Below are 24,562 nucleotides of genomic sequence, written 5' to 3'. Positions count from 1 at the left end.
TAAAGGGGAGGGACTCCTGACCTCTGATGTAAAGGGGGGGGACTCCTGACCTCTGATGTAAAGGGGAGGGACTCCTGACCGCTGATGTAAAGGGAGGGTGGGGGACTCCTGACCTCTGATGTAAAGGGAGGGGGGGGGACTCCTGACCTCTGATGTAAAGGGAGGGGGGGGGACTCCTGACCTCTGATGTAAAGGGGGGGTGGGGGACTCCTGACCTCTGATGTAAAGGGGGGGTGGGGGACTCCTGACCTCTGATGTAAAGGGGGACTCCTGACCTCTGATGTAAAGGGGGGGTGGGGGACTCCTGACCTCTGATGTAAAGGGGGGGCTCCTGACCTCTGATGTAAAGGGAGGGTGGGGGACTCCTGACCTCTGATGTAAAGGGGGGGACTCCTGACCTCTGATGTAAAGGGGGGGGCTCCTGACCTCTGATGTAAAGGGGGGGACTCCTGACCTCTGATGTAAAGGGGGGGCTCCTGACCTCTGATGTAAAGGGGGGGGGACTCCTAACCTCTGATGTAAAGGGAGGGTGGGGGACTCCTGACCTCTGATGTAAAGGGGGGGCTCCTGACCTCTGATGTAAAGGGGGGGGCTCTTAACCCCTGATGTAAAGGGAGGGTGGGGGACTCCTGACCTCTGATGTAAAGGGGGGGGGGGACTCCTGACCTCTGATGTAAAGGGGGGGCTCCTGACCTCTGATGTAAAGGGAGGGTGGGGGACTCCTGACTTCTGATGTAAAGGGGGGGACTCCTGACCTCTGATGTAAAGGGGGGGGGACTCCTGACCTCTGATGTAAAGGGGGGGGGGGACTCCTGACCTCTGATGTAAAGGGGGGGGGACTCCTGACCTCTGATGTAAAGGGGGGAACCCCTGACCTCTGATGTAAAGGGGGGAACCCCTGACCTCTGATGTAAAGGGGGGGGACTCCTGACCTCTGATGTAAAGGGGGGGGACTCCTGACCTCTGATGTAAAGGGGGGGCTCCTGACCTCTGATGTAAAGGGAGGGTGGGGGACTCCTGACCTCTGATGTAAAGGGGGGGGGACTCCTGACCTCTGATGTAAAAGGAGGGTGGGGGACTCCTGACCCCTGATGTAAAGGGGGGGACTCCTGACCTCTGATGTAAAGGGAGGGTGGGTGACACCTGACCTCTGATGTAAAGGGGGGGGACTCCTGACCTCTGATGTAAAGGGGGGGGGACTCCTGACCTCTGATGTAAAGGGGGGGGGGGTGGTCTGGACATCTAGTCTTACAAATCCAATGAAGTTGAGTCTGACAGCCCTGATCAGCATTTATACAAAGGAGGCCGCAAGCTAATGACGCCAAATCCTTAAAAACAAGATTATTCAAAGTCTGTTGGCTGTAGGTTCCTGCCTGTAGCCACACCCCCCACTGACGCGTTTTGTCTCCCCCGATAAAGAGTGAAACAAAAAAGTGAGCAGAGTGTGAATAAAGTTGTTTTAACCATTACTTGGCGTCATTTCATATCTGCCCGGAAGTCGGGTTCAATGCACGCACATTCTCTACTCACTTTTGTACTTTCTCGGCTCCGGAGACGAGGTGACAAGTGACGAAACCGAACGACGTCCCATTAAAGTCAAATGAAGCCCCGGCAGCTCCTCGGATGCCTACAGAGAAAAACGGATCGGCCATTTGTCATCGGTCGCAACTCAGGTACAGTCAGTTCACTAAAGGTTACCGTAGGTGATAACGCGGTCACGTGACTCATTCGCATAAATGATCGCATGCGGTAAGAAAATGTACAATTCACGAAAAAAATAAATAAAGATTCTGCGATATTTTTAATGCGAAATGAAAAATGTGTCGGTAAATATCGCAAAAAAAAAAAAAAAAGTGCGGTGAAAGAAAGTAAAAAGCGATGCGATATTTATCACCAGGGTTTTGCTGGCCGTATCACATGCTGCGTCCCCTCCCCCATAGCTGGCACCCCCCCCCCCCCCCCATGCTCAGATAAGGGTCTGGTATGGATTTGGGGGAGGGGAGCCATCATGCCGACATTCAGCTGGAAATCCCGGCCACTCCTTAACCCCTTCAATCCCGGCCACTCCTTAACCCCTTCAATCCCGGCCACTCCTTAACCCCTTCAATCCCAGCCACTCCTTAACCCCTTCAATCCCGGCCACTCCTTAACCCCTTCAATCCCGGCCACTCCTTAACCCCTTCAATCCCGGCCACTCCTTAACCCCTTCAATCCCGGGCACTCCTTAACCCCTTCAATCCCAGCCACTCCTTAACCCCTTCAATCCCGGCCACTCCTTAACCCCTTCAATCCCAGCCACTCCTTAACCCCTTCAATCCCGGCCACTCTCACCCCCCTTCCTGCCCAGGTGACAATTTTCAGCTTTCAGCGCTCTCACACTTTGAATGACAATTACTCAGTCATGTAACACTGTACCCATATGACATTTATATCATTTTATTCACACAGATAGAGCTTTCTATTGGTGGTATTTAATCATCACTAGGGGGGGGGGTTATTTTTTGCTAAACAAATGAAAAAGGCCAACAATTTTGGAAAAAATAAGTTTTTCTTAGTTTCTGTTATAAAATTTTGTAAATAAGTATTTTTTCTCCTTCAATGATGAGGAGGCACTGATATGCAGCACTGATGGGCACTGATGGATGGCACTGATAGGCAGCACTGATGGGCACTGATATGCAGCACTGATAGGCAGCACTGATGGGTATTGATAGATGGCACTGATTGGTGGAACTGACAGACATCACTAATGGGCACTGATAGGCGACACTGATGGGCAATGATACGTGGCACTGACAGGCATCATGGATGTGCACTGATATGCGGCACTGATAGGCAGCACTGATGGGCAATGATAGGCAGCACTGATGGGCAATGATAGATGGCACTGATTGGTGGGACTGGTAGGCATCACTAATGGGCACGGATATGCAGCACTGATGGGAAATGATACGCGGCACTGACAGGCATCACAGATGGGCACTGATATGCAGCACTGATGGGTGACACTGATGGGCGGCACTAATATGCAGCACCGATGGGCACTGATGGATAGCACTGATAGGCGGCACTGATGGGCAATGATAGGTGGCACTGATGTGCATTGATGGACAGCACTGATGGGCACTGATAGGCAGCACTGATTGGCACTGGTATGCAGCACTTATGGGCGGCTTTGACGGGCACTTATAGACAGCACTGGTGAGGGGCACTAATATGCAGCACCGATAAGCACTGATGGATGGCACTGATAGGCAGCACCGATTGGCATTGATGGACAGCACTGATGGGCACTGATAGGCAGCACTAATATGCAGCACCGATGTACACTGATATGCAGCACTGATGGGCATTGATAGATGGCACTGATTGGTGGAACTGACAGGCATCACGGATGGGCACTGATATGCAGCACTGATGGGCGGCACTAATATGCAGCACCAATGGGCACTGATATGCAGTACTGATGGGTGGCACCGATAGGCAGCACTGATGGGCATTGATAGATGGAACTGGTTGGTGGGACTGACAGGCATCACTAATGGGAACTGATATGCAGCACTGATGGGTGGCATTGATGGGCACTGATTCATGGCACTGACAGGCATCACTGATGGGCACTGAAAGGCGGCACTGATGAGCACTAATTGACATCACTGATGGGCACTGGCAGGCATCACTGATGGGCACTGAAATGCGGCACTGATGAGCACTAATTGGCATCACTGATGGGCACTGGCAGGCATTTCTGCGGGGGCTGCACTGGTAATCATTGCACTGAATAGCGGTGTGTCTGTCCTCACTGAGGAATGCAGCTCATTGGCTCTCCTTAGGTGCTGTCAGTGTGAGGAGAGGAATGCCGATAACCGGCATTTCCTATTTACACTGTGATTGGACACAGCTGATCACATGGTAAAGAGTCTACGTCATTGGCTCATATCTGTGATCAGGGATGTGGTGTGTCCGAGGGAGCGCACACGAGCCGCCCGTCCTGAAGGACGTCATGTGCTATTGGCTGATTGACGGCCGGGCGGGAAGTGGTTAACAACCAACCCACCGTGCGATAAATTATTTACCACAAAACTCTTAGCGAATTGCACATTTGTGAACGATTTACGTTATTTTACCGCATTTTTTTCAGTTGTTATTTAACTCTTAGTGAACTGACCCCAATATCAGGTGCTTGGAGGAGAATGAAATTCCTACCCAACGCGTTGCTGATGCGCGTCCTCACAGATGACGTCTGTACGCGGGAGATCAGATCTTCATATTCTTCTCTCACCAGTAAAACCAGTTTGAGTCCCCCGGCGGAATGTGCGCACACCTAGGCGTAGGGAGAGCGTCAGTCCGCTACAATCATGTCTCATCAATTCAAGAATTACTGACCCCCCCCCCCCCCCCATAGAGACGGCTTCCTGTTGCTGAACTTGGGTTCGGGCCAAACTTGCATTCGGCCAATCACAGAAGGCAGCTGTCAATCCTGGGCCAATCAGCTGCCAGCGGGAGCTTCTATCGCAATTTCCCCTCCACCATTGACTCCAGTGCATTTTTGCTGGATGCCCTCATGAAATTTTGGCGATTCGCGCAGACTTGTGATCAGGGCCCCCTACAGCCCCCCCTAAAAACCCCGCCTACACCCCGCCCCCAGAGTGCAGTGGAACAGCAGCATCGACTTTATCTGTCTACACCCCAAAAATGAAAAAAAAGTCCCTCCTCTGCTCCCACCTCCTGGGCCCCCCTGTTTGGCTGATGGGGTATGGGCCCCCCTGTTTGGCTGATGGGGTATGGGCCTCCCTGGATAGCTGATGGGGCCTGGGCACACCTGTTTAGCTGATGGGGTATGGGCCCCCCTGTTTAGCTGATGGGGCCTGGGCCACCCTGGTTAGCTGATGGGGCCTGGGCCACCCTGGTTAGCTGATGGGGCCTGGGCTCCCCTGTTTGGCTGATGGGGCCTGAGCCACCCTGGTTAGCTGATGGGGCCTGAGCCACCCTGGATAGCTGATGGGGCCTGGACCACCCTGGTTAGCTGATGGGGCCTGGGCTCCCCTGTTTAGCTGATGGGGCCTGGGCCCCCCTGTTTGGCTGATGGGGTATGGGCACCCCTGTTTAGCTGATGGGGCCTGGGCCCCCCTGTTTGGCTGATGGGGTATGGGCACCCCTGTTTAGCTGATGGGGCCTGAGACAACCTGGTTAGCTGATGGGGCCTGAGCCACCCTGGATAGCTGATGGGACCTGGGCCCACCTGTTTAGCTGATGGGGTATGGGCCCCCCTGTTTAGCTGATGGGGCCTTGGCCACCCTGGATAGCTGATGGGGCCTGAGCCACCCTGTTTAGCTGATGGGACCTGGGCCCCCCTGTTTGGCTGATGGGGCCTGAGCCACCCTGGTTAGCTGATGGGGCCTGAGCCACCCTGGATAGCTGATGGGGCCTGGACCACCCTGGTTAGCTGATGGGGCCTGGGCTCCCCTGTTTAGCTGATGGGGCCTGGGCCCCCCTGTTTGGCTGATGGGGTATGGGCACCCCTGTTTAGCTGATGGGGCCTGGGCCCCCCTGTTTGGCTGATGGGGTATGGGCACCCCTGTTTAGCTGATGGGGCCTGAGACAACCTGGTTAGCTGATGGGGCCTGAGCCACCCTGGATAGCTGATGGGACCTGGGCCCACCTGTTTAGCTGATGGGGTATGGGCCCCCCTGTTTAGCTGATGGGGCCTTGGCCACCCTGGATAGCTGATGGGGCCTGAGCCACCCTGTTTAGCTGATGGGGCCTGGGCCCCCCTGTTTAGCTGATAAGGCCTGGGCCCCCCTGGTTAGCTGATGAGGCCTGGGCCACCCTGGTTAGCTGATGGGGCCTGAGCCACCCTGTTTAGCTGATAAGGCCTGGGCCCCCCTGTTTAGCTGATAAGGCCTGAGCCACCCTGGATAGCTGATAGGGCCTGGGCCAGCCTGGTTAGCTGATGGGGCCTGAGCCACCCTGGATAGCTGATGGGGCCTGGGCCAGCCTGGTTAGCTGATGGGGCCTGAGCCACCCTGGATAGCTGATGGGGCCTGGGCCCCCCTGTTTAGCTTATGGGGTCTGGGCCCCCCTGTTTAGCTGATAAGGCCTGAGCCACCCTGGATAGAGGATGGGGCCTTAGCCACCCTGGATAGCTGATGGGGCCTGGGCCCCCCTCTTTAGCTGATGGGGTCTGGGCCACCCTGTTTAGCTGATGGGGCCTGAGCCACCCTGGTTAGCTGATGGGGCCTGGGCCACCCTGGTTAGCTGATGGGGCCTGGGGCACCCTGTTTAGCTGATGGGGTCTGGGCCCCCCTGTTTAGCTGATGGGGCCTCGGCCCAGAACAACAGGACCCATTGCTCTGCCTTATCAGCAGCCCTGCTCATGATTACAGAGATCTATCGACTACAATGCGATTGGTTACCACTTTATAGATTTTTGCAGTGTGTGACATCACCGCCATTCTGAGAGACTCCGCCCACTCCCGATCTCCTTGTGGATTTTCCTGCGTTCCGACCACATACAGGTCATGGTGGTCACATGATCCGCCGTCATCAGGACTCCCCTTCGGATTTTTGCTGGAGAACCAGGAAACCAGGGAACGAGGCGGGGGGGCGCCACCTGCAAGGATTTTCATTATTACTTTTTATAAAAACACATGAAACAAAGTAACATTCATCAGATGTGACCAATGCAGAGAATACAAAGGGGTGTGAGCTAATCCGCTTCTTAGGGGAACGCTAAATATAATGATGGGCTCAGCGATGGTAAAAATAACAAACTAATTATTCCACTGTCGTCGTTTTAAAGGGATAGTCCCATCTTTAGTAACAAGAAGGGGGGAGGGGGAGGTGCTCTCTCAGCAGCTTTAGGGGGGATTCTTCTCTGCTGACCAATACTGTAAGGAGCATTCTTCCTCCACTTCCTTCCAATGTAAGGGGGTACTTTTCCCAATAACCACCAGTTTAGCGAGCCCTTCTCTACTGTTCAATGGGGCTGTTCAGTGACCTCCAATGGAGGTGGCATGAATCCACTGACCAATAATGTAAAAGTGGGTGTGTCTCGGATATTTTAGAACTGACCAATACTGTTAGGAGCATTCTTCCTACTGACCACCAGTGTGTGGGGACCCTCCCTTATTAACCACCAATGTAAGGGGGTACTTGGGTACTTTTCGCATTGTCCACCAGTGTACAGGGAACCTTCCCGCAATGAGCCCCAATATTGGGGAGTACTTTTTCCATTGTCCACCATGTATGGGGCCCTTCCCCAACTGACCACCGTGTATGGGGGCCCTTCCTCTATTCACCCCCAGTGTAAGGGCTACTTTTTCCATTCACCACCAGTATGTGGGGGCCCTTTCCCCATTGACCACCAGTGTAGCAGGTACTTTTCCCAATAACCACCAATTTAGCGGGTCCTTCTCTACTGTGTGAGGGTCTTTTCCCTGACCCCTAATGTAAGTGCCATTCTTTTGCTGACCACCAGTTTAGGGGGGGGGATACTTTAGCACTGACCAATACTGTAAGGAGCATTCTTCCTACTGACAACCAATGTACAGGATTCCTTCTTTCATTTACCACCAGTGTAAGGGGGTACTTTTCCCACTGACCACCAGAGTACAAGGGCACTTTTCCCACTGACCACCAGTGTACAGGGGCACTTCTTCCATTCACTTTTACTTTCCCCATTGACCACCAGTGTAAGGGGGTACTTGGGTACTTTTCCCATTGTCCACCAATGTACAGGGACCCTTCTCCTATTGACCATCAATATTTGGGAGTACTTTTCCCATTGTCCACCATGTATGGGGGCCCTTCCCCCATTGACCACCAGTGTGTGGGGGCCCTTCCCCCATTGACCACCAGTGTGTGGGGGCCCTTCTCCCATTGAGCACCAGTGTACGGGGGCCCTTCTCTCATTGAACGCCAGTGTACGGGGGCCCTTCCCCCATTAACCACCAGTGTAAGGGGGTGCTTGGGTACTTTTCCCATTGTCCACCAATATACAGGGACCCTTCTCCTATTGACCATCAATATTTGGGAGTACTTTTCCCATTGTCCACCATGTATGGGGGCCCTTCCCCCATTGACCACCAGTGTGTGGGGGCCCTTCTCCCATTGAGCACCAGTGTACGGGGGCCCTTCTCTCATTGAACGCCAGTGTACGGGGGCCCTTCCCCCATTAACCACCAGTGTAAGGGGGTGCTTGGGTACTTTTCCCATTGTCCACCAATATACAGGGACCCTTCTCCCATTGACCATCAATATTAGGGAGTACTTTTCCCATTGTCCACCATGTATGTAGGGGCCCTTCCCCTATTCACCACCAGTGTGTGGGGGCCCTTCCCCCATTGAACACCAGTGTACAGAGGCTCTTCCCCCATTAACCACCAATGTAAGGGGGTACTTTGTCCATTGACCACCAGTGTATGGGGGCCCTTTCCCCACTGACCACCAGTATAAGGGGTACTTTTCCCATTGACCACCAATATAGGGGGGGTACTTTTCCCATTGTCCACCATGTATGGGGGCCCTTCCCCCATTGACCACCAGTGTGTGGGGGCCCTTCCCCCATTGACCACCAGTGTGTGGGGGCCCTTCCCCCATTGACCACCAGTGTGTGGGGGTCCTTCTCCCATTGACCATCAATATAAGGGAGTACTTTTCCCATTGTCCACCATGTATGTGGGGGCCCTTCCCCTATTCACCACCAGTGTGTGGGGGTCCTTCCCCCATTGAACACCAGTGTAAGGGGGTACTTTTTCCATTGATCACCAGTGTATGGGGGCCCTTTCCCCACTGACCACCAGTATAAGGGGTACTTTTTTCCCATTGACCACCAGTGTAAGGGTAAGGTTGTTGTTGGTGATATTACCCATATTCCAAGTGCCGATGAATACTGAAAGACTTCGGGGGGCGCTCCTCCTGGGAAGAGTGTTCTCATTCTGCTTCACCTGAAAGACAACAAATATTGGTAAGGTTCAGGGAGGGGGAGTATAGTGGGGACATTGTGGAACAAGGGACACAATGGGAAGATGAGTGGGGGGGAAATATTGGATGAGAGGATTTGTCCTGGGAGGGGGGATTTGTGCTAGGAGGGGAAATCTGGGGTGGGGCTGATTTGTACTAGGATGGGGGGGGGGGGGAAATTTGTACTAGGAATTGTAATTTGGGGTTAGAGTTAAAAGGGGTGATTTGCTATGCCTTACCTCCCACCGCCTTATGTAGGAGACATGCTTGACCCCTTTGAGCTCTTTCTTTTCCCCCCACCTGTCCTCTCTGGCGCCCCCTTGAGGGCTGCAGTCCGGAGTTGTTGGTGAGGAAGCCGACTCTGCTGCACAGCCGTGGTGGACTTCCCCCCCATCTCAACCTCTCCTTCCCCCTTCATCTGTCCCCCTAGAAACCAGATGACCTTGTCCCTGGACTGTGGTCACCTCCATAGGTGGACCTCCCCCTTATCTCAACCCCTCCTTCCCCCTTCATCTGTCCCCCTAGAAACCAGATGACCTTGTCCCAGTACTGTGGTCACCTCCATAGGTGGACCTCCCCCTTATCTCAACCTCTCCTTCCCCCTTCATCTGTCCCCCTAGAAACCAGATGACCTTGTCCCGGTACTGTGGTCACCTCCATAGGTGGACCTCCCCCTTATCTCAACCTCTCCATTCCCCTTCATCTGTCCCCCTAGAAACCAGATGACCTTGTCCCGGTACTGTGGTCATCTCCATAGGTGGACCTCCCCCTTATCTCAACCTCTCCTTCCCCCTTCATCTGTCCCCCTAGGAACCAGATGACCTTGTCCCGGTACTGTGGTCACCTCCATAGGTGGACCTTCCCCTTATCTCAACCTCTCCTTCCCCTTCATCTGTCCCCCTAGAAACCAGATTACCTTGTCCTGGTACTGTGGTCACCTCCATAGGTGGACTTCCCCCCAAGAGGATCACTTGAAAAATCCTGACAGTTAAATTGTTATGAATTTCAGATATCTGTTGATTTCTTACTTGTTGCTCATTTCTCCTGCTTGTCTTTTCACCAGGACTACTTCCTGACGGCACCCTGGGAGAGACATCAGCGTGAGCGGCAGAGGAGGAGATAATGAACTCCTGGAGCGTCTTGGTTGCCTTGGTGGATGAAGAAAGAGAGAACATCCATTGATATCATAGAAGCCTCCGCCCCTCTACCCTTCCCATCCCCAAGTATGAAGAGAAATGTCAGGACTGTCTTTGTGTTCTGCAATGCTAAGGTTGTAACCTGTCCTGATTTGTTGGGGATGGTCCCAATTTTTGCAGGGTCTGTTCCTGGAAAACAAGTGTCCCTGGCAATGTCCCTCCCTGTGAAGTCCTCTGACTGCATTTTTCTCCACTATATGTGAATTAGGCAGCAACCAGCTTCTAGTGCAACTCACCAGCCTGCCCACCCAGAGACGGGACATTGGGGGGGGGGGGGGGGGCAGTAGGGCGGTTGCCCTGGGGGCAATGGTTTACTGCAGGGATATAGGAGCCCTGACCCTAACCCTAATAGAAGGGGGGGGGCACAGTTTGGCATATTTGCCCTGGGCACCGAATGGCCTTGTCCTGGCACTTCCACCACCGCATGCAGAGCTGTAGCACAGAGCTGAGGAGGAGTTTCCCTTGGCTCTGTGCTATTGTTCTAATATTCAGCGGGTGGGGGCAGTGGGCAGGGATAGAAGTCGGCTACTGCATAATCCACATATAGAGTTAAAAAAAAGTGAGCAGTTTCATGTCAGGACCCGAGGTACTCACCAGCAGATGAAACACAATGCCAAGGTCCGGTAAGTGCAGTTTAGGGAGGGAGGGGTGAATTGTATTTGGAGGAGGGGGTAATTTTTGATTGGGAGGCACGCTGTCTGTTGCTAACTCCTGATCTCTGCACCCTTGACCCAAAGCAGAATATACTCTCCCTTTAAGCCCCTCCCACTATTGGTGCAATTTTGCCACACCCACCATCTAGAGGAATTGTGCCCTATCATTGGTGCCATTTAGAGGAATTGTGCCCTATTGTTGGTGTCATTGGGAGGAATTGTGCCCTGTCCTTGGTGTCATTTAGAGGAATTGTGCCCTTTCGTTGGTGTCATTGGGAGGAATTGTGCCCTATTGTTGGTGTCATTGGGAGGAATTGTGCCCTATCATTGGTGTCATTGGGAGGAATTGTGCCCTATCCTTGGTGTCATTTAGAGGAATTGTGCCCTATCCTTGGTGTCATTTAGAGGAATTGTGCCCTATCATTGGTGTCATTGGGAGGAATTGTGCGAATTGTGCCCTATCGTTGGTGTCATTGGGAGGAATTGTGCCCTATCCTTGGTGTCATTTAGAGGAATTGTGCCCTATCCTTGGTGTCATTTATAGGAATTGTGCCCTATCCTTGGTGTCATTTAGAGGAATTGTGCCCTATCCTTGGTGTCATTTATAGGAATTGTGCCCTATCCTTGGTGTCATTTAGAGGAATTGTGCCCTATCCTTGGTGTCATTTAGAGGAATTGTGCCCTATCCTTGGTGTCATTTAGCGGAATTGTGCCCTATTTTTGGTGTCACTGGGAGGAATTTTGCCCCATTATTGGTGTCATTGGGAAGAATTGTGCCATGTCATTGGGATCAGTATGTGTGTGTGTGTGTGGGGGGGGGGGGGGGGGGGGGGGGCAGGGATGGGGGTTATCATGCATTATTTTTCCATTGTCAGTATCAGTGGATGAAATAGTACCCCAAGGGCCAGATAAAAGCAAACAAATGGCCACAGTTCGGAGACCACTGCCTTAGAGGGACCAAGGCTGCCCTACACACTCCTTGCGATGCCCCTTGGTCCTCTGTAACCTTGCACTGACGGAGGGGGGGGGGGGCATGTTAGGAATGGCACCAATAAGAACCACAGGTGCCACCCCAATATGACTTCATCATGCGACACTTAAATCGCCAATTAACTCGCCATCCATTGGCTGACGAGTGTTTGATTGGAGGCCAGCAGAAAGAAACATGATGAATTATTAGCAGGACAAGATATAAGGAGGACGTATGTGAGATAAATACAAGGAAAGAAAAATACGTAAAAAGTTAGGAAAATGAAGAATAAAGGTGACAGGACAAGTCCTCATAACTCACCCGGATCTCCAGGCCGGACAGCAGCGGCAGAACATCTGACAGTCTATGGATGAGTTTGTCAACTGCGGAGATCTGATATAAAAATTAACACTGATGACAAGATTTTATTAAATAAAGAGCACTGAGGATTCTTAGACACCTATTGGTGTGCAGCTGTATAGGTGTTTGTACATTCTGAAGTAGATTTAAAGCTGAACATCATTTAATTTGTTAAAACATCATACGGTGTATTTATAAAAAAAAAAAAAAAAAAAAAACACCTGTGTGTACATTCATTCAGTGTAAACGGGGGAAAAAATGCATGCTATTGGAGTATTTCCTGTGCTGGTTGAATGTTTTCCATCGATTTAAAATCGAAGTTGCTTCACTTGGCCACTAGATGACACTAAGACATAGCATAGACATTTCCTATTATACTTAGCGCCATCTAGTGGCTACATGTGGTATTTTTCTCTTTTAAATCAATGAAAACATTCAACCAGCACAGGAAAGAGCCCAATAACATGTTTCACCGACAGCCCTTAAAAGGCAACCGGGTGTGGCTTCTGTAGCATGTGGCTACTCTGATTGGCTCTGATGATATATAAGTAATAAATCTATTTACCCCATCCCCCCCCCCCCCCCCCCCCCCCGGAGGGCCTTGTACCTGGTCACTGTACTGAATCATAGACATGCAGCCAAATAGCTGGGCCAGGATCTTCATACTGCTCCATGTGGCTTCAATTTCTCTGAAAAACAAACAAACAATAAAAATAATACAATGTAACAAAAAGATCAATAACACACAGAATCCAATCAGAGGTCAGGTCACTCTACTCAGATCAATAGAAAGAACTATGAAAACATGAATGTAAAATGTTCGGTTGCTCTGTATACATTGTTCTGTATACAGGGCCATTGGAAAAGTATTTATACCCCTTGACATTTCCCACATTTTGTTACAACCAAAAACATAAATGTATTTTATTGGGATTTTATGTGATTGACCAACACAAAGTGTCACATAATTGTGAAGTGGAAGGAAAATGATAAATGATACAAATAAATATGTGAAAAGTGTGGGGGGGGGGCATTTGTATTCAGCCCCCTTTACTCTGATAACTAAAATCTAGAGGAACCAATTGCCTTCAGAAGTCACCTAATTAGTAAATAGAGTCCACCTGTGTGTCATTTAATCTCAGTATAAATACAGCTGTTCTGTGAAGCCCTCAGAGGTATGTTAGAGAACCTTAGTGAACAAACAGCATCATGAAGGCCAAGGAACACACCAGACAGGTCAGGGATAAAGTTGTGGAGAAGTATAAAGCAGATTTAGGTTATAAAAAAATCTCCCAAGCTTTGAACATCTCACGGAGCTCTGTTCAATCCATCATCGGAAAATGGAAAGAGTATGGCACAACTGCAAACCTACCAAGACATGGCCGTCCACCTAAACTGACCGGCCGGGCAAGGAGAGCATTCATCAGAGAAGAGCCAAGAGGTCCATGGTAACTCTGGAGGAGCTGCAGAGATCCACAGCTCAGGTGGGAGAATCTGTCCACAGGACAACTATTAGTCGTGTTCTCCACAAATCTGCCCTTTATGGAAGAGTGACAAGAAGAAAGACATTGGTGAAAGAAAGTCATAAGAAGTCCTGTTTGTAGTTTGTGAGAAGCCATGTGGAGGACACAGCAAACATGTGGAAGAAGGTGATCTGGTCACATGAGACCAAAATTCAACTTTATGGCCTAAAAGTAAAACGCTATGTGTGGGGAAAACTAACACTGCACATCACCCTGAACACACCATCCCCACCGTGAAACATGGTGGTGGCAGCATCATGTGGTGGGGATGCTTTTCTCCAGCAGGGACAGGGAAGCTGGTCAGAGATGATGGGAAGATGGATGGAGACAAATACAGGACAATCTTAGAAGAAAACCTGTTAGAGTCTACAAAAGACTTGAGACTGGGGCGGAGGTTCACCTTCCAGCAGGACAACGACCCGAAACATCCAGCCAGAGCTACAATGGAATGGTTTAGATCAAAGCATATTCATGTGTTAGAATGGCCCAGTCACAGTCCAGACCCAAATCACATTGAGAATCTGTGGCAAGACTTGAAAATTGCTGTTCACAGACGCTCTCCATCCAATCTGACAGAGCTTGAGATATCTAGATGTGCAAAGCTGGTAGAGACATCCCCAAAAAGACTTGTAGAGAAAGGGGGTTCTAAAAAGTATTGACTCCGGGGGGCGCCATACAAATCCCCCTCCCCCACACTTTTCACATATTTATTTGTATCATTTATCATTTTCCTTCCTCTTCACAATTATGTGACACTTTGTGTTGGTCTATCACATAAAATCCCAATAAAATATACTTATGTTTTTGGTTGTAACATGAGAAAATGTGGGGAATTTCAAGGGGTATGAATACTTTTTCAAGGCACTGTATATTGTTGCGTTGTTCTACATACATTGTTTTATATATATTGTTCTATATGCATTGTTCTATATACATTGTTCTGTTGTTCTATATACATTGTTGCATTGTTCTATGTACATTGTTCTATATACATTGTTGTATTGTTTTATATACATTGTTCTATATACATTGTTCTATATACATTGTTGTATTGTTTTATATACATTGTTCTATATACATTGTTGCATTGTTCTATACACATTGTTCTATATACATTGTTGCATTGTTCTATATACACTGTTGTGTTGTTCTATATACATTGTTCTATATACATTGTTGCATTGTTCTATATACATTGTTCTATATACATTGTTATATGTACATTGTTCTATATACATTGTTGCGTTGTTCTATATACATTTTTCTATATACATTGTTCTATACACATTGTTCTATACACATTGTTCTATATACATTGTTGCGTTGTTCTATATACATTTTTCTATATACATTTTTCTATATACATTGTTCTATGTACATTGTTGCGTTGTTCTATATACATTTTTCTATATACATTTTTCTATATACATTGTTCTATGTACATTGTTCTATACACATTGTTCTATATACATTGTTCTATATACATTGTTCTATATACATTGTTGCGTTGTTCTATATACATTTTTCTATATACATTTTTCTATATACATTGTTCTATGTACATTGTTGCGTTGTTCTATATACATTTTTCTATATACATTTTTCTATATACATTTTTCTATATACATTGTTCTATATACATTGTTGCGTTGTTCTATATACATTTTTCTATATACATTTTTCTATATACATTGTTCTATATACATTGTTCTATACACATTGTTCTATATACATTGTTCTATATACATTGTTCTATATACATTGTTCTATACACATTGTTCTATATACATTGTTCTATATACATTGTTGCATTGTTCTATATACATTGTTCTATATACATTGTTGCGTTGTTCTATATACATTGTTCTATATACATTGTTGCATTGTTCTATATACATTGTTCTATGTACATTGTTCTACATACATTGTTCTATATACATTGTTGCATTGTTCTATATACATTGTTCTATGTACATTGTTCTATATACATTGTTCTATATACATTGTTGCATTGTTCTATATACATTGTTCTATGTACATTGTTCTATATACATTGTTCTATATACATTGTTGCATTGTTCTATATACATTGTTCTATATACATTGTTGCATTGTTCTATATACATTGTTCTATGTACATTGTTCTATATACATTGTTGCGTTGTTCTATATACATTGTTCTATATACATTGTTCTACATAGATTGTTCTATATACATTGTTGCATTGTTCTATATACATTGTTCTATGTACATTGTTCTGTATACATTGTTCTATGTACATTGTTCTATATACATTGTTCTATGTACATTGTTCTATATACATTGTTCTATATACATTGTTGCATTGTTCTATATACATTGTTCTATGTACATTGTTCTATATACATTGTTGCATTGTTCTATATACATTGTTCTATATACATTGTTGCATTGTTCTATATACATTGTTCTATGTACATTGTTCTATATACATTGTTCTATATACATTGTTGCATTGTTCTATATACATTGTTCTATGTACATTGTTCTATATACATTGTTCTATATACATTGTTGCATTGTTCTATATACATTGTTCTATGTACATTGTTCTACATACATTGTTCTATATACATTGTTGCATTGTTCTATATACATTTTTCTATGTACATTGTTCTATATACATTGTTCTATATACATTGTTGCATTGTTCTATATACATTGTTCTATGTACATTGTTCTACATACATTGTTCTATATACATTGTTGCATTGTTCTATATACATTTTTCTATGTACATTGTTCTATGTACATTGTTCTATATACATTGTTCTATATACATTGTTGCATTGTTCTATATACATTGTTCTATGTACATTGTTCTATATACATTGTTCTATGTACATTGTTCTATATACATTGTTCTATGTACATTGTTCTATATACATTGTTCTATATACATTGTTCTATGTACATTGTTCTATATACATTGTTCTATATACATTGTTTATCACAGGTGATCACTGACCTGTCCAGTCTCAGACATTCATTGTCCAGCTCTGTGCTCAGCGGAGTCCCTTCCTGAAGAGGTGCATTATGGGTAATGTTTGACAAGCCCCTCGGTTTTAGAAGTCTTTTAGGATCTAGAGAAGTGACGTCTTTCCAACATGCACATCTGTGGGGATCATCATCTACAACAAGAAAACAATGTAACAGACAAATATAACCAAATAAATACCGATGAGAACATAAGTAGATGGGAGCTCTGACTGAATCATTGTGTGTCAGAAACAATTGTCTATTATTTTAATGGATCGGATTCGCTGTTTTTCTATACTTTGTTGCATCTCAGTGCTGCTGATCCTCTGCAGGCTCTTTGCAGCCACTTCCTTTCTCCATAGACTCCAGGGATGACGTTTCTCAGGGTTGGGTCCCCTGATGGGGACACCAGAGGCCGATGTCGGTGTCATGTGTGATGAAAGGGCCACTTGTAGCCGTATATCAGGGTGAGAACACTCACAGACAGATGGGTGATAAATGAATGAAATCTACAGATTTACAAAGATTGACATGAAGACTCTTCTCTGAAGATCCAATAATTGGGTGTGTATGGATTGAAGTGTTTGGCTGTATTTGGGGATTTCCAGTGATCATTGTGTGATGTCATCATTGTGTGATGTGATCGTTGTGTGATGTCATCGTTGTGTGATGTGATCGTTGTGTGATGTCATCGTTGTGTGATGTGATCGTTGTGTGATGTCATCGTTGTGTGATGTGATCATTGTGTGATGTCATGATTGTGTGATGTGATCATTGTGTGATGTCATCATTGTGTGATGTCATGATTGTGTGATGTGATCATTGTGTGATGTCATCGTTGTGTGATGTCATCGTTGTGTGATGTGATCGTTGTGTGATGTGATCGTTGTGTGATGTCATCGTTGTGTGATGTCATGATTGTGTGATGTGATCATTGTGTGATGTCATCATTGTGTGATGTCATCGTTGTGTGATGTCATCATTGTGTGATGTCATCGTTGTGTGATGTCATCGTTGTGTGATGTGATCGTTGTGTGATGTCATCGTTGTGTGATGTGATCATTGTGTGATGTCATGATTGTGTGATGTGATCATTGTGTGATGTCATCGTTGTGTGATGTCATCGTTGTGTGATGTGATCGTTGTGTGATGTCATCGTTGTGTGATGTCATCGTTGTGTGATGTCATGATTGTGTGATGTGATCATTGTGTGATGTCATCATTGTGTGATGTCATCATTGTGTGATGTCATCGTTGTGTGATGTCATCGTTGTGTGATGTGATCGTTGTGTGATGTCATCGTTGTGTGATGTGATCATTGTGTGATGTCATGATTGTGTGATGTGATCGTTGTGTGATGTCATCGTTGTGTGATGTCATCGTTGTGTGATGTCATCATTGTGTGATGTCATCGTTGTGTGATGTCATCGTTGTGTGATGTGATCGTTGTGTGATGTCATCGTTGTGTGATGTCATCGTTGTGTGATGTCATGATTGTGTGATGTGATCATTGTGTGATGTCATCATTGTGTGATGTCATCGTTGTGTGATGTCATCGTTGTGTGATGTCATCGTTGTGTGATGTGATTGTTGTGTGATGTCATCGTTGTGTGATGTGATTGTTGTGTGATGTCATCGTTGTGTGATGTGATCGTTGTGTGATGTCATCGTTGTGTGATGTGATTGTTGTGTGATGTCATCGTTGTGTGATGTCATCGTTGTGTGATGTCATGATTGTGTGATGTGATCATTGTGTGATGTCATCGTTGTGTGATGTGATTGTTGTGTGATGTCATCATTGTGTGATGTCATCGTTGTGTGATGTCATGATTGTGTGATGTGATCATTGTGTGATGTCATCGTTGTGTGATGTGATTGTTGTGTGATGTCATCATTGTGTGATGTCATTGTTGTGTGATGTAATCATTGTGACTCACCAGATTGGGAATCTCTTGCTGGTTTCTCCTTACTGACAGGGAAATGTAAGGCGGTGGCGAGTCCGTTCCCCCTCCTTCTGTAGGCAGATATGAGGTTGGTGAGTCCAAAGAATCTTCTGACATCAATTCCTTGTGCAGACTGAGGAATAACATAGAGGAGCAATGAGAAGATATATATATTTACATGTGACATACAAGTAGTCTATGACGGTCTCTTGTGACATACAAGTAGTCTATGACGGTCTCTTGTGACATACAAGCAGTCTGTGACAGTCTCTTGTGACATACAAGTAGTCTATGACGGTCTCTTGTGACATACAAGCAGTCTGTGACAGTCTCTTGTGACATACAAGCAGTCTATGACAGTCTCTTGTGACATACAAGCAGTCTATGACAGTCTCTTGTGACATACAAGCAGTCTGTGACAGTCTCTTGTGACATGCAAGCAGTCTGTGACAGTCTCTTGTGACATACAAGCAGTCTGTGACAGTCTCTTGTGACATACAAGCCGTCTGTGACAGTCTCTTGTGACATACAAGCAGTCTATGACAGTCTCTTGTGACATACAAGCAGTCTGTGACAGTCTCTTGTGACATGCAAGCAGTCTGTGACAGTCTCTTGTGACATACAAGCAGTCTGTGACAGTCTCTTGTGACATACAAGCAGTCTGTGACAGTCTCTTGTGACATACAAGCAGTCTGTGACAGTCTCTTGTGACATACAAGCAGTCTGTGACAGTCTCTTGTGACATACAAGCAGTCTGTGACAGTCTCTTGTGACATACAAGCCGTCTGTGACAGTCTCCTGTGACATACAAGCAGTCTCTGACGGTCTCTTGTGACATACAAGCAGTCTATGACAGTCTCTTGTGACATACAAGCCGTCTGTGACAGTCTCTTGTGACATACAAGCCGTCTGTGACAGTCTCTTGTGACATACAAGCAGTCTATGACAGTCTCTTGTGACATACAAGCAGTCTGTGACAGTCTCTTGTGACATACAAGCAGTCTCTGACAGTCTCTTGTGACATACAAGCAGTCTATGACAGTCTCCTGTGACATACAAGCAGTCTATGACAGTCTCCTGTGACATACAAGCAGTCTCTGACAGTCTCTTGTGACATACAAGCAGTCTCTGACAGTCTCTTGTGACATACAAGCAGTCTCTGACGATCTCTTGTGACATACAAGCAGTCTCTGACGGTCTCCTGTGACATACAAGCAGTCTCTGACAGTCTCTTGTGACATACAAGCAGTCTCTGACAGTCTCTTGTGACATACAAGCAGTCTGTGACAGTCTCTTGTGACATACAAGCAGTCTCTGACGGTCTCCTGTGACATACAAGCAGTCTGTGACAGTCTCTTGTGACATACAAGCAGTCTATGACAGTCTCTTGTGACATACAAGCAGTCTGTGACAGTCTCTTGTGACATGCAAGCAGTCTGTGACAGTCTCTTGTGACATACAAGCAGTCTGTGACAGTCTCTTGTGACATACAAGCCGTCTGTGACAGTCTCTTGTGACATACAAGCAGTCTATGACAGTCTCTTGTGACATACAAGCAGTCTGTGACAGTCTCTTGTGACATGCAAGCAGTCTGTGACAGTCTCTTGTGACATACAAGCAGTCTGTGACAGTCTCTTGTGACATACAAGCCGTCTGTGACAGTCTCTTGTGACATACAAGCAGTCTATGACAGTCTCTTGTGACATACAAGCCGTCTGTGACAGTCTCTTGTGACATACAAGCCGTCTGTGACAGTCTCTTGTGACATACAAGCAGTCTATGACAGTCTCTTGTGACATACAAGCAGTCTGTGACAGTCTCTTGTGACATACAAGCAGTCTCTGACAGTCTCTTGTGACATACAAGCAGTCTATGACAGTCTCCTGTGACATACAAGCAGTCTGTGACAGTCTCCTGTGACATACAAGCAGTCTGTGACAGTCTCTTGTGACATACAAGCAGTCTATGACAGTCTCTTGTGACATACAAGCAGTCTGTGACAGTCTCTTGTGACATACAAGCAGTCTATGACAGTCTCCTGTGACATACAAGCAGTCTGTGACAGTCTCTTGTGACATACAAGCAGTCTCTGACAGTCTCTTGTGACATACAAGCAGTCTCTGACGATCTCTTGTGACATACAAGCAGTCTCTGACGGTCTCTTGTGACATACAAGCAGTCTCTGACGATCTCTTGTGACATACAAGCAGTCTCTGACGATCTCTTGTGACATACAAGCAGTCTCTGACGATCTCTTGTGACATACAAGCAGTCTCTGACGATCTCTTGTGACATACAAGCAGTCTCTGACGATCTCTTGTGACATACAAGCAGTCTCTGACGGTCTCCTGTGACATACAAGCAGTCTCTGACAGTCTCTTGTGACATACAAGCAGTCTCTGACAGTCTCTTGTGACATACAAGCAGTCTCTGACAGTCTCTTGTGACATACAAGCAGTCTCTGACGGTCTCCTGTGACATACAAGCAGTCTGTGACAGTCTCTTGTGACATACAAGCAGTCTCTGACAGTCTCTTGTGACATACAAGCAGTCTCTGACGGTCTCCTGTGACATACAAGCAGTCTATGACAGTCTCCTGTGACATACAAGCAGTCTCTGACAGTCTCCTATGACATACAAGCAGTCTATGACAGTCTCTTGTGACATACAAGCAGTCTCTGACGGTCTCCTGTGACATACAAGCCGTCTCTGACAGTCTCTTGTGACATACAAGCAGTCTCTGACAGTCTCTTGTGACATACAAGCAGTCTCTGACAGTCTCTTGTGACATACAAGCAGTCTATGACAGTCTCTTGTGACATACAAGCAGTCTATGACAGTCTCCTGTGACATACAAGCAGTCTCTGACAGTCTCCTATGACATACAAGCAGTCTGTGACAGTCTCTTGTGACATACAAGCAGTCTATGACAGTCTCTTGTGACATACAAGCCGCCTATGACAGTCTCTTGTGACATACAAGCAGTCTCTGACGGTCTCCTGTGACATACAAGCAGTCTCTGACGGTCTCCTGTGACATACAAGCAGTCTGTGACAGTCTCTTGTGACATACAAGCAGTCTGTGACAGTCTCTTGTGACATACAAGCAGTCTGTGACAGTCTCTTGTGACATACAAGCAATCTATGACAGTCTCTTGTGACATACAAGCCGTCTATGACAGTCTCTTGTGACATACAAGCAGTCTGTGACAGTCTCTTGTGACATACAAGCAATCTATGACAGTCTCTTGTGACATACAAGCCGTCTATGACAGTCTCTTGTGACATACAAGCAGTCTGTGACAGTCTCTTGTGACATACAAGCAGTCTATGACGGTCTCTTGTGACATACAAGCAGTCTGTGACAGTCTCCTGTGACATACAAGCCGTCTATGACAGTCTCTTGTGACATACAAGCAGTCTGTGACAGTCTCCTGTGACATACAAGCCGTCTATGACAGTCTCTTGTGACATACAAGCAGTCTGTGACAGTCTCTTGTGACATACAAGCCGTCTATGACAGTCTCTTGTGACATACAAGCAGTCTATGACGGTCTCTTGTGACATACAAGCAGTCTATGACAGTCTCCTGTGACATACAAGCAGTCTATGACAGTCTCTTGTGACATACAAGCAGTCTGTGACAGTCTCTTGTGACATACAAGCAGTCTCTGACAGTCTCTTGTGACATACAAGCAGTCTATGACGGTCTCTTGTGACATACAAGCAGTCTGTGACAGTCTCTTGTGACATACAAGCAGTCTATGACAGTCTCCTGTGACATACAAGCCGTCTATGACAGTCTCTTGTGACATACAAGCAGTCTATGACAGTCTCCTGTGACATACAAGCCGTCTATGACAGTCTCTTGTGACATACAAGCAGTCTCTGACAGTCTCTTGTGACATACAAGCAGTCTATGACGGTCTCTTGTGACATACAAGCAGTCTGTGACAGTCTCCTGTGACATACAAGCAGTCTCTGACAGTCTCCTGTGACATACAAGCAGTCTCTGACAGTCTCTTGTGACATACAAGCAGTCTATGACGGTCTCTTGTGACATACAAGCAGTCTGTGACAGTCTCTTGTGACATACAAGCAGTCTGTGACAGTCTCTTGTGACATACAAGCAGTCTGTGACAGTCTCTTGTGACATACAAGCAGTCTGTGACAGTCTCTTGTGACATGCAAGCAGTCTGTGACAGTCTCTTGTGACATACAAGCAGTCTCTGACAGTCTCTTGTGACATGCAAGCAGTCTGTGACAGTCTCTTGTGACATACAAGCAGTCTGTGACAGTCTCTTGTGACATACAAGCAGTCTGTGACAGTCTCTTGTGACATGCAAGCAGTCTGTGACAGTCTCTTGTGACATACAAGCAGTCTGTGACAGTCTCTTGTGACATACAAGCCGTCTGTGACAGTCTCTTGTGACATACAAGCAGTCTGTGACAGTCTCTTGTGACATACAAGCAGTCTGTGACAGTCTCTTGTGACATACAAGCAGTCTGTGACAGTCTCTTGTGACATGCAAGCAGTCTGTGACAGTCTCTTGTGACATACAAGCAGTCTGTGACAGTCTCTTGTGACATACAAGCAGTCTGTGACAGTCTCTTGTGACATACAAGCAGTCTATGACAGTCTCTTGTGACATACAAGCCGTCTGTGACAGTCTCTTGTGACATACAAGCAGTCTGTGACAGTCTCTTGTGACATACAAGCAGTCTCTGACAGTCTCTTGTGACATACAAGCAGTCTATGACAGTCTCCTGTGACATACAAGCAGTCTGTGACAGTCTCTTGTGACATACAAGCAGTCTCTGACGGTCTCCTGTGACATACAAGCAGTCTCTGACAGTCTCTTGTGACATACAAGCAGTCTCTGACAGTCTCTTGTGACATACAAGCAGTCTCTGACAGTCTCTTGTGACATACAAGCAGTCTCTGACGGTCTCCTGTGACATGCAAGCAGTCTGTGACAGTCTCTTGTGACATACAAGCAGTCTCTGACAGTCTCTTGTGACATACAAGCAGTCTCTGACGGTCTCCTGTGACATACAAGCAGTCTGTGACAGTCTCTTGTGACATACAAGCAGTCTCTGACAGTCTCTTGTGACATACAAGCAGTCTCTGACAGTCTCTTGTGACATACAAGCAGTCTCTGATGATCTCTTGTGACATACAAGCAGTCTCTGACGGTCTCCTGTGACATACAAGCAGTCTCTGACAGTCTCTTGTGACATACAAGCAGTCTCTGACAGTCTCTTGTGACATACAAGCAGTCTCTGACAGTCTCTTGTGACATACAAGCAGTCTCTGACGGTCTCCTGTGACATACAAGCAGTCTGTGACAGTCTCTTGTGACATACAAGCAGTCTGTGACAGTCTCTTGTGACATACAAGCAGTCTATGACGGTCTCTTGTGACATACAAGCAGTCTGTGACAGTCTCTTGTGACATACAAGCAGTCTGTGACAGTCTCTTGTGACATACAAGCAGTCTATGACGGTCTCTTGTGACATACAAGCCGTCTATGACAGTCTCTTGTGACATACAAGCAGTCTGTGACAGTCTCTTGTGACATACAAGCCGTCTATGACAGTCTCTTGTGACATACAAGCAGTCTATGACGGTCTCTTGTGACATACAAGCAGTCTGTGACAGTCTCTTGTGACATACAAGCCGTCTATGACAGTCTCTTGTGACATACAAGCAGTCTGTGACAGTCTCCTGTGACATACAAGCCGTCTATGACAGTCTCTTGTGACATACAAGCAGTCTGTGACAGTCTCCTGTGACATACAAGCCGTCTATGACAGTCTCTTGTGACATACAAGCCGTCTATGACAGTCTCTTGTGACATACAAGCAGTCTATGACAGTCTCTTGTGACATACAAGCCGTCTATGACAGTCTCTTGTGACATACAAGCAGTCTG

General features: G+C 46.6%; 1 protein-coding gene across 1 annotated transcript in view; it reads right to left on the bottom strand.

Moving 5' to 3' along the window:
• The window catches only part of LOC141108824 (phosphatidylinositol 3,4,5-trisphosphate 5-phosphatase 2A-like), a 52,706-nt gene that overhangs the window by 15,475 nt on the left and 12,669 nt on the right, over positions 1 to 24,562 (bottom strand). The window contains exons 4-12 of the mRNA XM_073600781.1: positions 18,623 to 18,761; positions 16,675 to 16,837; positions 12,751 to 12,832; positions 12,105 to 12,176; positions 9,993 to 10,112; positions 8,870 to 8,948; positions 6,417 to 6,613; positions 4,207 to 4,324; positions 1,531 to 1,627 (exon numbers count right to left, since the gene is read on the bottom strand). Of these exons, the coding sequence (XP_073456882.1) occupies positions 1,531 to 1,627; positions 4,207 to 4,324; positions 6,417 to 6,613; positions 8,870 to 8,948; positions 9,993 to 10,112; positions 12,105 to 12,176; positions 12,751 to 12,832; positions 16,675 to 16,837; positions 18,623 to 18,761 (1,067 nt within the window). The remainder of the gene's footprint in view (positions 1 to 1,530; positions 1,628 to 4,206; positions 4,325 to 6,416; positions 6,614 to 8,869; positions 8,949 to 9,992; positions 10,113 to 12,104; positions 12,177 to 12,750; positions 12,833 to 16,674; positions 16,838 to 18,622; positions 18,762 to 24,562) is intronic.

Source organism: Aquarana catesbeiana, linkage group LG09 (assembly GCF_042186555.1).
Source record: "Aquarana catesbeiana isolate 2022-GZ linkage group LG09, ASM4218655v1, whole genome shotgun sequence".
Taxonomy (NCBI): Eukaryota; Metazoa; Chordata; class Amphibia; order Anura; family Ranidae; genus Aquarana; species Aquarana catesbeiana.
Note: the sequence above shows the minus strand (reverse complement) of the source record. Positions and strands in the feature narration are given on the sequence as shown.